At 36.6% G+C, this 17,230-nt stretch overlaps 1 protein-coding gene across 1 annotated transcript in view; it reads left to right on the top strand.

Moving 5' to 3' along the window:
• Window positions 1–14,723: 14,723 nt before the first annotated feature.
• Window positions 14,724–17,230, top strand: part of RADX (RPA1 related single stranded DNA binding protein, X-linked) — a 65,519-nt gene continuing 63,012 nt past the window's right edge. Inside the window, exon 1 of the mRNA XM_032250923.1 lies at window positions 14,724–15,576. Coding sequence (XP_032106814.1) covers window positions 14,934–15,576 — 643 coding nt within the window. The 5' untranslated portion in view covers window positions 14,724–14,933. The remainder of the gene's footprint in view (window positions 15,577–17,230) is intronic.

Raw genomic sequence — 17,230 nt, 5'->3', positions numbered from 1 at the left:
CTCCATATCTCTCATAATGCTTCCTGTCTTAAAGTCTAATGTGTCTGATATTACTATAACTACAACAGCTTTACTTTGGTTCATGTTTGTATGGTATATCATTTTTAATACTTTTACTTTCAAATATTCTGTTTTATTTAAGGTATGGCTTTTATAAGCAGCAGATAGTTGTAATTTTTTTTTTTGAGATGGGGTCTCACTCTGTTGCCCAGGTTGGAGTGCAGTGGCACGATCTCGGCTCACTGCAACCTCCGCCCCCCAAGTTCAAGCAATTCTCCAGCCTCAGCCTCCCAAGCGGCTGGGACTACAGGCACATGCCACCACACCCAGTTAATTTTTTTGCATTTTTAGTAGAGACGGGGTTCCATCATGTTGGGCCAGGCTGGTCTCGATCTCCTGACCTTGTGATCTGCCCACCTCAGCCTCCTAAACTGCTGGTATTACAGGCATGAGCCACCACACCTGGCCTGTAATTTTTTAGTTGCAGCACTTAATCTATTGCTTTTTAATGTGATTCCTTGAAAGTGTGGGTTTTAATCTACCATTTTACTATTTGCTTTCTATTTGCTCTTCTTTATTCCTTTTTCAACTTTACTGCCTTCTTTTTAATTAATCAAGTTTTTTAAAATTTCATTTTAACACTCCTATAACTTGTCTGTGATATGTTTTTTATTGATAGTTACCAAATACATCATTCCTTCTTGCCTTATTAAAATCTACCTTGAGACTATAGAAAAAAGTGAACACTTATACAATATTGATGGGAATGTAAATTAGTACAGTCACTGTGGAAAGCAGTCTGACGATTTCTCAAAGAACTTAAAACAGAACTGCCATTCAATCCAGCAATCCCATAACTGGGCATATACCCAAAGGAAAGGAAATAATTCTATAAAAAAGACATATGCACTCATATGTTCATCATTGCACTATTCACAAGAGCAAAGACACAGAATCAACCCAGGTGTCCATCATGGTAGATGGATAAAGAAAATGTGGTACATATACACCATGGAATACTACACAGCCATAAAAAGAATGAAAGTATGTCCTTGGCAGCAACATGGATGGAGCTGGAAGCCATAATCCTAAGTGAATTAATGCAGTAACAGAAAACAAAAATGGGAGTTAAACATTAAACACACAGTAACATAAATATGGGAACAACAGACACTGGACTACTAGGGAGTGGAAGGGGGATGGGTTGAAAAACTACCTACCAGGTACTATGCTCACTACCTGGGTAATGGGATCCATATGTCAAACCTCAGCATCACACGGTATTCCCATGTAAAAAACCATGTAACCCATGTATCTAAATTAAAAGTTGAAATTTTTTAAAATCAAAAATAAATGGTGGCATTTCAATTAAAAAATAAAAACAAAATCTACCTTAAGATTGTGCTTTTACTACTTCCCATATTAGGTAAGAACCTTAAAACACTTCAACTCCAGTTATAGTCTCCTACCTTTTGTGCTGTAATCATGTATTTTAATTGCACATATATTGTAAACCCCCAAAGATATTATTGTTGTTGTTTTAAATAGCTAATATTCATACAGATTTACCCATATTAATCCTTTCTAGTGTTCTTTATTCCTTCTTGAATTACTTTGCTTCCATCTATAATCACTTCCCTTTTGCCTAAATAACTCCCTTTAGTATTTTTTAGTGCATATCTTATAAATTCTCTCAAATTTTGTTTATCTTAAAACACATTTGGTTCACTTTCATGTTGAAACAATGTTTATTAGATAGGCTCTATTTTTTTCCAGCACTTGACGATGTCACAACATTGTCTTCTTTCACTATTTCTGCTGAAAATTTTGTTTGCCAAGTTTGTTGTTGCTCCTTTAAGGATAATGGATTTTTTTGGTCTAGTTACTCTTAACATTTTATCTTTGTTTCTGATATCAATCAGCTCCACTTTGATGTACCTAAGCCTGGTTTTCTTTCTCAATATATTGGTTTTCTATTGTCATAAAAGTTTCTACAAATTTAGTAACTTGAAACAATGCAAATGTATTGTCTTAGAATTTCGCAAGTCAGAAGTCCAGAAAATGTCTTACTGGGCTAAAATTAAGGTATCAGCAGGGATGAGTTCCCTTCTGTAGGCTCTAAGGGAAAATTCGTTTCCTTGCTTATTCAGATTGCTAACAGAACTCAGTTCTTTGCACTTGTATGACTGAATTCCCAGTTTTCTTGCTGGATATAAGTATCAGCATTTCCATCTTCTAGAGGTCACCTGCATTCCCTGACTCATGGACCCCTTCCTCCTTCTTTAAAGCCAGCAACAGTTGATCAAATCTTTCTCATGCCACAGCTTTCCCTAACCAATATCGCCACCTTCCGTGTCCATGTTTAAGGGCTCATCTTAATTAATCCAGGATAATCTCCTTATCTAACATTCATCTAATTAACAACCTTAATGCCATCTGCAACCTTAAATCTTTTTTGCTATGTAACATATTCACAGATTCTTCGAATTAGGGTCATTATGCTGCTTCACAGTTACATAGCCTTTCGAACATGTAGCTTGATGCCTTCCTTCAGTTTGTGGGAAATCCTCAGCAAGTATTGGTTTAAATATTGCTTTTGCCATTATCCTCGGCAAACTAATGCAGGAACAGAAAACCAAACACCACATGCTCTCACTTATAAGTGGGAGCTGAACAATGAGAACACATGGACACAGGAAGAGAACAACACTCACTGAAGCCTGTCAGGGGAGGGTAGTCCGGGGAGAGCATTAGGGAAAAAAGCTAATGCATGCTGGGCTTAATACCTAGGTGAAGGGTTAATAGGGGCAGCAAATAACCATGGCACACATTTACCCATGTAACAAACCTGCACATCCTGCACATGCACCCCAGGACTTAAAATAATATATTTTTTAAAAATTCAAAAAATATATATATATTGCTTTTGCCCTCTTTTCTCTCTCTTCTGTTACTGGATTCCAATTCCACATATGTCAGACCTTTTTGTCATGTTGTCTATGTCCATGTTTCTTATTCTTTTTCCTGTATCATTTTCATCATGTTATCTATGTTTCTTATCCTCTTTTTTGTGTTCTTCCATCTTTTTCTCTGCTGATCTATTCAAGGAGAAATTTCACGAAGAATGTTGATCACACTTCTCTGTATCTGTGTCTTAATCTGCTCAGCCTGCTATGACAAATTATTATAGATTGGATGGATTTAAAAACAAATTTATTCCTCAAAGATCTAGAGGCTGGGAAGTTCAAAATCAAGGTGCCAATATGGTTAGGTTCTAGTAGAGGCCCTCTTTCTGGTTTACAGGCAGCTGTCTTCTGAGATCTTCACATATTGGCAATAGAGACTGTCTTATGTCTCTTCTTACAAATCCGCTAATCCCATTCATGAGGGCTCCACCTTCATGAACTAATTACCTACCAAACACTGTGTCTCCTAATACTATCTTTTTGGGGGTTAGAATTTCAATATGTGAATGTGGGTGCAACATAAAAGTTCAGTTCATAACAGCCTCCTTCTTTCCCCCAGGGACCTTCGCCATTCAAGTCCCAGCCACTTGGTAGGTATGACCTTCAGTTTTGGTCTTCCTGGCCCATTAAGAGTGCTATAATCTCTAATTGCTGCTTTTTGTTTGGCCTTTATATCAAACACTCTGTGAATTGGGCAATTCTTCAAAGGGAGAAAGCATCAGCAAATACAAAACTCATCTCAATGTTTTTCCCTTCACTATAACTTGTCCTGTCATGTCCCAGCTGCCTTGGCTGGTCTCTAGTGTCTTCAAACAGCTTTGTAAAATATTTGTCAAGGATTTACAGTTATTGTCAATAATAGAGCTAGCTTGATATTAGCTGCTCCATGCTAGCTGAAAGTAAAAGTCTGATGCATAATTTTCAAGTTATAAATTTCATATTCTAAAATATATCTCTGCTGTAGAGACACCTCTGGTAATATAGGAAAGAAAAGAGATGTCTTCTGGCCTTAACATGATGTCTAGAGTTTGGATCAGTCCATAGTATGAAAGGAGAAAGCATGGAATATCCATAAGCAGACCAAGTGCCTTTCCTACAGTTTGGTTAACAAGTCCTTCTTCTCTTTGTTGCTCTTGCCTCACTAAGATCCAACCACCTGGAGATGAGACAAAATGGCTACCACACAATAACCCATTATCATTCTTTTAAAATTTTCTGGAAATTTAGTATATAATTGTAATTGACATTTCTCTGACTACTAAAGAGTTTAGGATACTTTTGCAACGTTTATTGGCCATTTAGGCTTCATACACACAATTCAAACTCATGTATTTCTTACCACGTCTCTGGCTTATATTAAATACTGTACCTTACATTATGAAACATCTTTTTATGGACTACTGCTCTCAGGAATTGCTATTTACACCATGTAAATAGTGTTAACTTTCAAACAGGCAAGGTTCTGGACCTTCTAAGTACAGTAGAATTCAAATCTCATAACAAGCTTGTGAGGCAGGTGATCCACTCCACTTTTAAAAGGAGGAAACAGGCCTAGAGAGTTTAGATAACTTAGTCAAGGTCAAACAACTAGTACATGGAATAAGAATTTGTATTTGTACTAGTTGAATTAAAAGTTAGCTTTCCAGTTCTAGTAGTGAAAATAGAAACAAACTATGGATAAAACACACAGATAGGTTGTTGTCAATGCCTATCTTCTGTGATCCAGTGAGGAAGAAAGCAGAAGATTCTCAACCAAAGAGAAGTTATGAGTTACAATGTCTCATCATTCTTCAGAATATAAGGTACACTAATAAAGGAGAAGAATGGATAAAATTATTTCAAGAGCCTAAGAGTACTCCAAAGAAAAGCTAGTCATCCAGAAAACTGTGTCTGGTCAAAGAAGAAACAGTACATTTTAAAGTATGTGTCAGAGATTATAATAGTACCAACACAAACTAGTAATATAAATTGTTTCCAGGCTATTTTAAAAATTAAAACATTAGGCCTTCTATCTTATGAAGCCATCTAAGTTCTGATTTTTTTGAAAATTAGCAAACATTCAAGATTTAAGCTGTCCAATCACATGGAGGACCAACAGATATCCAGAGTCTGACCAATTTAATTATATCAAAGGTTGCAAGTAGCCAGACATTCAGAGACGAGGTTGCTTAGGCATAGTAATCATATAGCTAAAAGGCAATCACACACTTTCATTTCAAAAATGTCGGTGCCCCAATTCAGAATGTTGTATCATAATCAGCTTGCATCAACCAGCATTATATCTAAATCCTATAGGTTTCTTATATTTTAAGGGATGGTCTGGTGTGGTGATTAAAGGGGCAAAATCTCATTACTATACCACATTTTTCTGGCAGAGTCCCTACCAAAGGACAGGGCTCATTTCCAAATCACAGTAATTTTCGAACTAGTATATTTTTACAGACTGGAAAACTAGCTAAATAAGACAGATTATTTTGCTCTTATATTACAAAGCCTGGCCATAGGCAATTGAGGGCTGGTATGCTGATATCATGCGGGCATCAAGTTATTCCATTGTGTGATTACAGCACAATTTATTCAGTCTACCATTATGGACATTTGGGCTATTTCCAGTTAAGAGCTATTGTGAGCATTCTTTTACACATCTATTAGTACAGTTATTTAGATTTCTTTAGGCCAGTAGGTCTCACCTGAGAAGGGCTGATTTTCACAGTGATTGAGGAGTACAACTGACATTCCGAGGGTTAGGACCAGGGATGTTAAACACCCTAAAATGTCTGGTACTTCCAGCACAAGGAAAAATCATTTCCCTTGAAATGTTAATATCACCCTCCACTTTGACAAACACTATTCTTGAAGATACACACACACACACATACACACAGATTTATGGATCATAAAGTCTGCGTGTGTTCAATTTAACAACTAGTTGAAACAATTTACACTCCCACTATATGTTTATTGGTCAATGCCCTTTTTATTGCCAATCTAACACGTATATAATGACTCTTTATTTAATTGCGTTAGTCCCCTTGAAGTTCTTAGGGAATGATCTCTGGATGATGCTGCTGAAAAACTATCCTTGCTGCAGATAAAGTGGAGCACTTTTTCCAGGACTCCCAGGAGCAATAATACATCACTCAAAAGAAGCTGTCACAGATGATATTGATGCCTCTGATGAAGAGGTTCAAGAGCCTAATAAAGATGGCAAAGAACCAAATGAGTAAAATTAAGAAGTAAGAAGAGGAGAAGCAGGAGGAGGATAACCAGACAGGATGCAAACCAAGAGAATGCAATCTACAGTAATCGGGGTGTATACATCCTTAAGGCTAATCTATATTGGAAATAGTCTAAATATCTCTATTACTTTACTTAGAACATTTTTTTCTTGTTAAAGTTATTTTTTTAATTTTAAAAATGGACGTAAAATAATTTTGTTTTTTAAAGAAATGTAATAATATCCTTTTTTGTTTCGTGTAGGATGCAGAAAATTCTCTAAAGTATATTCACTCATTATAAGATAGTTTAGTTCTGAAATCTTGCTGTCATATAGCTATTTGGGGGGGTATCCCATCTCTCTCTTAAATTAATATTTTCAGCTGAAGAGTCCCCTCATTAGATTAACACTCTTGACCTCTCTTCCCACCCTTTAATTGCTCCTCCCCACAGGAGGAATAATGAAACTGATGACTTTGGGGGATATGATCTCAGCAGGCACAGCTTAGCCTCATCCTCTGGTTTCTGTGATCTCTGCCTGCTGCCAAGGGTACATTCTGCTCTATTCTTTCAACTACATGCTGAAACTGGTGTGGCAAACTCTGCTCTTGTGAGATAAAAATATAAGTTAGGAGGTAAGTTGGGTTCAATTCATGTACACCAACTACACCATTTGCCTATTATATCTACTGAGCAAGTTGAATTTTTAAAAATTTTAAAAGGTCCTGAAAAAGAGATCTTCAGGCTCTGATGGTTTCACTGGAGATCTCTACCAAATTTTTTTGATAATAACAATTCTACACAATTTTTTCCAGAAAATAAGAGTGAAATTGCTTAACTCAGTTCATGAAGCCACTATTACCCTAATATCAAAACCAGACAGACAACACAAAAAACGAGAATTACAGACCAATATTCTTCATAAATGTAACATAAAATTTCTCAAAAAATATTAGCCAAGCAAGTTCAGCAATGTATAAAAAGAACTACACATCATGACCAAGCAAAATTTATTCTAGGTATGCGAGACTTGTTCAGTATTCAAAGTTCACCCATTGTAATCCACCATATCAATGAACTAAAGAAAAAATCATATGACCATACTAATTGATGCAGAAAATGCATTTGGTGAAATCTAAAATCCATTCATGGTGCTTTATAAAATTACTGCAAAATAAAAACAGAAGGTAACTATCTCAATTTGATAATGAGCATTTGCAAAAACCATATAATTAACATCATGCTTAATGGCGAAAGACTGAATGCTTTCTTTAAGACTGGGAACAAGGTAAAGCTGTCCACTGTCAATACTATTCAACATTATACTGGAGATCCTAAATAAATAAAATTTTCCCTATTTGCAGATGACCTGGTAGCCTACGTAAAATATGCCAAAGAAGGTACCAAAATATTCTAGAACTAATACATAAATTCAGCAAGTTCGCAAGATGCAACTTCAACATACAAAAAACAATTTATTTCCACACATTAACAATGAAGGCACAGACACTGAAATTTAAAACACAGTATCATTTACAATTGCTCAAAAACTGAAATAGGTGTAAATCTCATAATACACGCATGAAACTTACTTACATACTAAAAATATGAAATGCCGATAAGAAAATCTAAGTAAACGGAGTTCATGTATTGAAAGGCTCAATATAGTAAAAATGTCCATCTCCCCAATATTATATAAAGGTTTAAAGAAATTACTATCAAAATCCTACGAAGATTTTTGTGGATATGGAAAAAATACGTTGATAATTTCTATGGAAAGGTAAATAGAATAGCTAAAATAAATTTGATAAAAGGAAGGAGAAATCTAATTTCAAGACTGGAACACGTACAATAATTAAAACTGTGGCTGGGCGCGGTGGCTGACGCCTGTAATCCCAGCACTTTGGGAGGCCAAAGGGGGTGGATCACAAGGTGATGATATCAAGACCACCCTGGCCTACATTCTGAAACCATGTCTCTACGCCAAAAAACAAAAAAATACAAAGAAATTTGCTGGATGTGGTGGTGCGTGCCTACAATCCCAGTTACTCAGGAGGCTGAGGAAGGAGAATCGCTTGAACCAGGGAGTAGGAGGTTGCAGTGAGCCGAAATCACAACACTGCACTCTGGCCTGGTGACAGAGTGAGACTCTGTCTCAAAAAACAAAAAACAAAAAAACGCAAAAAACTGTGTGGTATTTCTGGAGGGATATACACATACGTCGATGGAATTAAATTGAGAACCTGGAAATATCCTCACACAAGGACCAGGACTGGCCACTGATTTTTTGACAAAGGTCCAAAAGCAATTCAACGGTGGAAGGTTGGTCTTCAACAAACAGTGCTGTAATAATCAGACATCCATGGGTAAAAAAAAAATGAATCTTGACCAAAGTCTCCCATCTTACACAAAAATAAACTCAAAATGGATCATGAACTTAAATGTAAAAATGTAAAAGGATACAACTTCTAGAAAAAAAAAAAAACTCAGAAAGATTATTTTTTAAATCTAGTGCAAGGCAAAGGGTTCTCAGACTTGATACTAAAAGGAAATATTCGATCCCACAAATAAGGAGTTGGGGGAAAATGGGGATGGTTAATGCATACAAAAATATAGTTAGAAAGAGTGGGCCAGGCCTGGTGGCTTGTGCCTGTAATCCCAGCTCCTTGGGAGGCCGAGGCAGGCAGATCACTTGAGCCCAGGAGTTCAAGACCAGCCTGGGCAACATGGCAAAACCCAGGATCTACTAAAAATACAAAATTAGCCAGGCATGCACCTTTAATCCCAGCTACTCAGGAGGCTGAGGCTGGCAGATAACTTAAGCCCAGGAGGCAGAGGTTGCAGTGAGCCCTGATAGTTCCACTGCACTCCAGACTGGGCGACACAGCAAGACTGTCTCAAAAAAAAAAAAAAAAAAAAGAATAAGATCTAGAATTTGATAGCACAACACAGTGAATGTAGTCGATAATAATTTAATTGTATATTTTAAATAACTAAAAGAGCATAATTGGATTGTTTGTAACACAAAGGATAAATGCTTGAGGTGATGAACACCACATTTACCCTGATGTGATTGTTATGCCTTGCATGTCTGCATCAAAATAGCTTATGTACCACATAGATATATACACCTACTATTTATTCACAAAAATTCAAAATTAAAATATATGAAAATAAATTGAACTTCATCAAAATTAAAAACTGAAGAACCTTTGCTCTGTGAAGAGGATAACAAACAAGCTACAGACTAGGAGAATATATTTGCAATATTTGACAAAATATTCCATTTCACACCCACAATGATGGCTATAATAATTAAAAAGGAAAAATAACAAGTGGCAAGAATGTGGGAAAGTGGAACTCATACATTGCCAGTAGGAATATAAAATGATGCAACTCTTTGTCATACAGTTTGGCAGTCCCTCAAAAAATTAAACATAGACTTGTTGTATGAGCCAGCAATTTTACACTTAGGTATCTACAAAACAGATTCAAAAACATATGTCCACACAAAATCTTATACACTAATATTCATAGCAGCTTATTGATAATAGCCAAAAGTGGAAACAACAACCCAAATGTCCATCAGCTGATGAATGGATAAACATAATGTGGTGTATCCATACAATGAAATATTATTCAGTCATAAAAAGGAATGAAGTATACTACAACATGTATGAACCTTGAAATTATTATACTAAGTGAAAGAAGGCAAGTACAATGTATATTTCCATTTATATGAAATGTCCAGAATAGGCAGATCCATAGTGACAGAAATTGAATTAGCAGTTGCCAGTGGCCAGTTGGAATTGGAAATGGCTGCTAATATGTATAGGATTTCTTTATAGGATAATAAAATGTTCTATAATTAGATTGTGGTGATGGTTGCACAAGTCTTTAAATATACCACAAACAACTTAATTTTCCACTTTAAATGGGTTCATTGTATGGTCTGTGAATTATATTTTAATAAGGCTGATATATATATATATACACTTAAAAAAAACTAACAAAGACATCTTTAGATAAATAGCCTATTTTGAACCAACTTCCAGTCCGGTTCTATTTCGGGTACAGCAACACAGGGTAGACACTGGAGTTCAGATTTCCAAAATATCATCAAATTTTAGCCACACATTTTAACAAAGAAAATTCTGAAAGAAATAATATAAGCACTGAAGCATGCTAGTCACATCATGACAAATGAGGATGATAAGTGAGTATAAGAAGGACTAAGTTAATCTGTAGAATCCCAGTTTACTGGCAATACCATTTTCTCTAATAGTCAGAGAAAAGAAAGACCTAATAAAACTTAAAACAGCAAATCTACATTCTAAAATCCAAGTCTCTTACAGATATATAATACTAAGACTCAGAAGAAAAGCTAACATGTCTAGGTCTTTATTAAAAATAGAAGTAAGATTTAGATAGAAGAAAGGAAGGGGGAACAACATCAATCATCCATTTATAGTATGTTTGATAGGTGTTCAGGTTAAGCAAAGGAAGGAAACAAATATGAACATTTGCTTGAGATACTGAAGGGCAAAAGGAGTCAAGAACCACTTTAATGGTAAGTCTGTGTTAAAAACTTCTGTTTGTGTGCTTCAAATATATCAATCAAACCTCATTCGACATCTGATAGAAAGATAATATGGGAATAACCTTGATTTCGATGAGCTATTATAAGCTATACAGATAGATCCTTGTATTATAAGCTATACAGATAGCTCCTTGTATATAGCGGCAATTTAGTTAATAAAATCATCAAGCACAGCCTTAAAAGGGAAAGATGTTGGAAAAGGGCAGCACTGCGCTGGAGGTTGTAGTGCTCTGGTTGCCAGGCAGCCACCCTCAGGCCCTCTCTTGTTACCGTGGTGATGTTTGGAGAGCTTACCTAAATACTCTTTGAGATAGCAGCCGAACTCTCCACATCCTTTTAGCACCAACTAGTCATGCCACTTCTTTTTCTTCCTCCCCCAAAATTCCACCCACACTCTCATAATCTTATGAATTTGATGAACCTACATGTTTACCTCCAATGTCCAACGCTGGAGAATGATGCTAATTTGCCTACCCAGGCAAATGAATGAAAGGATTGTTAAGTGAATGTAAGGATAGGAAAAACAAGGTTCTTCAAACGAAAAAAAAATGATATATTTGGAAGATAATGCAGGATCTGCACTACCTACACTACCTAATGTCATGCAAAGCCTTTTTTTAAGGTTTGATGATCAGAAGGCTTGGCTAATAGTTCTTACGCTCTGCCACTTACCACACTATTATCTTGTTCATATTCATCCCCCTTTCTAACCTGAGTTTCTTCATTTATAATAAGAGACAGTTGAACTATAGAAGTTTCTTTTAAACATTTTGGCCAAACCCATAATAAGAAATACATTTTACATCATGACCCAGTACACACATATACATACATCAAATCTAACATAAACATTTTACAAAGCAATTCTTACCTTTAATATATGTGATGCACTCTCAAAGTTTCTGTGCTATTTTTACATATTTTAATCGCTGTTTGTGACCTAATAAATTGACTTCACAGCCTCATTAATGTTTCACAATTCACAGTTTGAAGAACACTGAACTAATAGGCATCTAATGGCTCCCTATAGTTCTAGCATTCTATGATATGCATTTATCTTCCTTTTAGAATAATAGTAACAATAGCTAACAATTATTGAGCTCTTACTATGTGCCAGGCATTGATTTAAGCACTTTGCCCATATGAACTTAATTATTCAACAACTATGCCTACTTTATTGGTTCAATTTAAAAAATGAGGAAAATCAATGTGACTTATAGCTGCACCAAATTTAGTGGACTACCAAAATACTTTTCATAACCTATTTAAGGTGTTTTGAATATCTTTTAACATTCCTATTTTATAAAATTTTGTCTTGCCTATCTTTATCATTTTAAACCCTGGAAGGCACTATAATAAACCTTCCAGATCTGAGAAGAGAAAAAGATCAATAATCTTAATAATACTTATTACTGGCTTTGAAGTTCATATCCTTTACTTTTCTATTATTATGAAATTGATCCTAAAACAGGTGCTTAGTAATGCCAAATCAGAGAGCATTCATACTTTCATAGGTGTGACCACTACTCAAGTAGACACGATAATTCTTGGGGAGATGCACACTATCAGTAGATTGTCAGTAGAGCAATACAAGTCTCCAAATGTGTGCCCACAGTCACCTTACATCTTTGTTAGTAGTAGTGTAAAACTAAACCTTAGTGCTATTTCTTCCCAATGCCAGTAATTATCCAAATACTAAGCACCACTGCCAATATCCATCTTTCATGAATTAGCTGGAAGGACCCAGAATGTAATGAGACAATACTATTATTCATAAATTTCACTGAGCATATGTAGTTTAGGGGCTGTTGATGGAATAGGATTGAAAGATTTCAAACATGTTCTCTTTGGATAAACAACAGAGATAGTTAACATTTAATGACCCATATAATAAATGCAATACCAATCCATAATTTCATTTATTCATTCCACAATACTATTGAGTACCTACTATATGCTAGATACTGATTTTGCCACTGGAGATTCAGCAGCGAACATAACAAAGTACCTACACTCGGGAAACTTATTTTATGTTTGATAAGTTTGGATTTTTGTATATTGTATTTGTTTGTTTATGGAGAGCCACACTTGTATATTCCCTTTGGTACAGAGACACCGGGAATAGTATGTTTTACTTATTTAAACTATTTGAGTGTCTTTTATGCATAGCAGTAATGAAGGAACTACAGGAAGCAAAAAAGAACAAATCAATTTCTGCTTTTGAAAAGTTTAAGATCTAGTTAATGCAGATCGTAATCAGATGTTCCAATTGGAGCAACTTTGCCCCCCAGGGGACATTTGGCAATGTCTGGAGATATTTCTGGTTGTCACAATTGGAGGGGGAGGTGCTACAGGCATCTAACGGGTAGAGGCCAGAGCTGCTGCTATATATCCTACAGTGCATAAGACAACCCACAACAAAAACCTTTCGGGCCCAAAGAATCAAGAGCGCCCATGTTGAGAAACTTTGAGTTATGCATACATACATTAAACTTTTTTTTAACTGCAAGTATTAGATGATAAATATCAAATGAGTAATACAGAGAAGAGAAAGATTATTCTAGACTGAATTGGTTAGGGGAGGGATCATGAAGGAAGTGGAGTTCAAGCTGAAGTGTCATGTCACTCCTTTGCTCATAACAGAAGAAACCCTGTTACCTCTCTGACCTCACCTCTTACCACTCTCCCCATCGCCCCTCCACAGCTGATTGGCTATTGCATTTCCTTGAAAATATCAAGTATGCTTCTATCTCATGGAATTTGTTCTTGTTTTCTCTGACTCAAGTGCCATTTCCCCAGATATCCATATAGCTCACTTCCTTACTTCCTGTACGTCTCTGTTCTGTTCAATCTCTTACTAGAGAGCCTTTCTGTAATCATACTTTTTATAAAATATTAATTCCTGTTCCCTCCACTTTCTTTCCCTTTACTATGTTTTTTGGTCTCCCTAGCAAGGCTATACCCGGCCCAGACCAGACACTAAAGAATTCTGTACGGAATGAGTAAATTGGTTAAACATATTAATAGCGGCAGGATTTTTTAACCCAAGCAATGAGAAGAAACTTGAGGGTAGGACCCTGACTACAGTTATCCTTAGTGGCTTAAAACAGTGCCTGCTTCATATGGAGACTTCATAAACAATGAATAATGAATGATAAAATAGAGAGCCAAAGGAAATTAATATAAAGAAAATTAGCTCGCAACTATCTTTCAAAGTATTCTTAGAACAGTTACTTCCTTCTGTGTATACTGGTACATCTAAATACATCTGATAAATATTTTATCCTTAATTTTCACTATTCTTACCAGCTTTTTCACTTTACATTCATTCCCGATATATGACTTGCATTAAACAAACGAAGTTTCTGAAATCTTTATATTAAAATTATGTGCATTTTAAGACGTCTCATCTAAAGGTAGCCCTTTACAATTCAATTCTAGTTCTCTATTTTCATTTGCACTTAAACACTAATTCACCCACCCTACACTCAGGGAACCACTACAGATAATTATGCTAATGCTAATCGCAATAGAAGCTAATGTTTATTGAGGATTTTTTGTGCTAGGAACCGTCCTGGAGGCTGCGCATACATTATCTGGTTTTGTTCATACTACAGGAAACCCATGTTATTACATTAATATATATTAATCAACTCTAAATTACTTTCTGTTCCTGGCGCAAAGCCCAAACCCCCAAACTCCTGAGCACTGACTCTGCACCCCGATTCTTGCCACTTTCTCTTTTCCCTTGCCTCTAAGCATCCTCCTTTCCAGGGGAGTCGCAAGTGCTCCTCCCCCTCTCTCTTTGAGAACCATGACAACCACCGATTCCCCCTCCCCTTCCCCTGACATCCCTCCCCAAGTCTGCAACCCCGCCGGCACAAGGTCGGACGACCTGCTACAGAATTCGCGCGTGTGACTGCCTAGTAACAGTGTCTCGAGTCTGAAGCGCACCGAACCAGCGGCAGGGTGTGAGAGCTGGCGCGCGCACGCGCGCGTAAAGTCTTTGCAGCTTCGCTACGCGGGCGGAGCTTTGCCTGTCAGCAGGGGCAGAGTAGCGATCGTCGCCAAAGCGCGCGGTTTTATTTCTCTCAGCTTTGGAAGAGGCAAACTAGCTTTTGGTAGTGAAGCGGATACGCAGTTATCCAACAATGTCTGGTGAGTCAGGACAGCCTGAAGCTGGTCCCTCACATGCAGGGACAGGTTGGCCGAACCCTGAGAGAAATCGAGCTGGGGTCCCGGGAGGGGTGATCCGAAGAGCTGGTGCCCAAGGGCGCAGGTCCTGGATCCAAAAGGTTCTTGAACAGATTATGGACTCACCTCTCCAGTGTGTCACCCCCTCGGAGGTGGTGCCTGTCACTGTGCTGGCCGTCCAAAGGTACCTGTTAGAGGATGAGCCACGGGACACGGTGCCCAAGCCTCCCCTTTATTGCTATGATGTGACTATCTCAGACGGGGTGTACCAGGAGAAGTGCTATCTGGACCCCAGCTTGAACTCTCTTGTATATCAAAATATTCTTAAAGTTGGCATACAAATGAGAGTTTCCAGAGTCTCATGTCTTTACAATGAGAAAAGGATAGGCCAGGGGATCCTGTGCTTAGGTAACGTCCACTGTGGGGAGACCTCAGACACTATTTCTTTAGAAACTCCCTTCAGAAATAGAGCGCACGAGGAGAAACCAGAGAGGCCTTTAAGAGGCGGGAAGAGTCATTACTTGGCGCTGTGGAATAACGAAGATCCGTATGGAGATATCTGGTTAACAGACAAGCAACCTGAGGAACTCAACTTTAGCGGTAAGTGTTTGGAAAGAATGGCAGAGGGTTTTTAGTTTTCAGGAGCTTGCTTGAATGGGAAAAGAAATCAAAATTCTTTTGTATTGTTAATTGCAAGCCAGGAGTGACAGGTCGACAAGTTTTCTTGAATGACCCAGGGATACTTAATGAAATTTGCACAGCCCGTGGTTTTTGTTGGTTTTTTGTTTGTTTCTTTGATTGCAAAAGTGGCCAATTCAGGAAGTGTCTGACTACATCTTAAAATTCAGTCTGGCATATGTACCGATGTGGGAGTCAGTATTCCTCATACGTTCTTTACATGTTTGATTGTGGTGGAATTAATCTTCATTTTATTCCCAATCCAGTTGTGGAAATAGTACGTTGTGACGGTTGAAGAGCTTATAGATTTTAATTTAGTATAAAGGTTGTAAAAATTTGCGGTTTTACATGTTTTAATCTTCATTCGAAAAGGATGTTCCGTGATGTATTCCTTAGCACTTTACATTGATTGAAACGCTGTGTAACAATTATGTAAATATCACGTTTTAAATGTGTAGTTTTATGGGAAGGCTTGGCGTTCTCATTTTCTTGTTTCTTATTACTCACCACAGACAGTACTGATCTGAGAAGTTCAATTTTTCTGTATCAGAAGTAGGAAGTTAACCTGAAAACACTAGCTTGTCATCAGCAACTGCTTGTCAATTACGTTTCTTCTCTAAGAGATGAAATTAAGGGGAATGATAGTACTGTAGGCATGAACACATTTGAAATGGGGAAAGAAATAAAATGCAAAAAGTAAAATAAGAGAAAGTACTGGAAGGAAAAAGATTATAATTTTCTGCATTACTGCTTTTCAGTACCTTTAAAAATGTTGTTGTCACAATACTAAATCATAGATAATCTTGCTGTGATGTGTAAGAGCAACAAACTTGAAAGTAAAAGGATAACTAGCTCAAAAAAACAATTATAGTCACATCCAGTTAAAGATGTTATAGCAATGTGTAGGCAAGGATGTCTTAAATAACTAAATTTTAAAAGCAAGATAACTATTTCTGGGATTTAAAAAAATGGAATGATTTTATCTCAAGCGTGAAATAAGGCAGTAGTGCATTATTACTCTAAATGCTGATTACTTTAATTTTTAGAATTGAATATGTAAATGAAAAATTTGTGTCCTAAAGAAGAGTTGAGGGGATTAATACTTTGTGTCTATTTTGTCATACTATCTATTCATTAAAACCATATTTATATTACAAAAGGTAATGTCTGTGTGCCAAAATAAAACCCAGTCTGTATATTTAAAAGCATATTGTGTTAGAAATATATGACCCAAGTGTAGTAAAATGTTAGTGATAAAATCTAGGAAGTGATCATATTGATGTTCACCATAAAATTTGTTCAATTTTACTGTATGTTTCAAATAGTCAATAATAAAATATTAGGGAGAAGTGAAAGACCTCTTTCGCCTTCCCTGGTGCCTTCACTTTTCCTCTAAAAATCCCAAACTGTCAGTAGTTTGGTGTGTATCTTTGAAGAAAACAAAAGGAAGTAATGTCTCATTGTGTGATTTGCTATTTCCACTAAACACATCTCAGGCATCTTTCCTGTACATCTGTACATACAATATTTCATAGCATGGGTGTGTCGTAATTTCTGTAATCATGCCCATGTGAAT

This window comes from Sapajus apella, unplaced genomic scaffold, assembly GCF_009761245.1.
Source record: "Sapajus apella isolate SASKATOON/1434 unplaced genomic scaffold, GSC_monkey_1.0 scaffold73, whole genome shotgun sequence".
NCBI lineage: Eukaryota > Metazoa > Chordata > Mammalia > Primates > Cebidae > Sapajus > Sapajus apella.
Note: the sequence above shows the minus strand (reverse complement) of the source record. Positions and strands in the feature narration are given on the sequence as shown.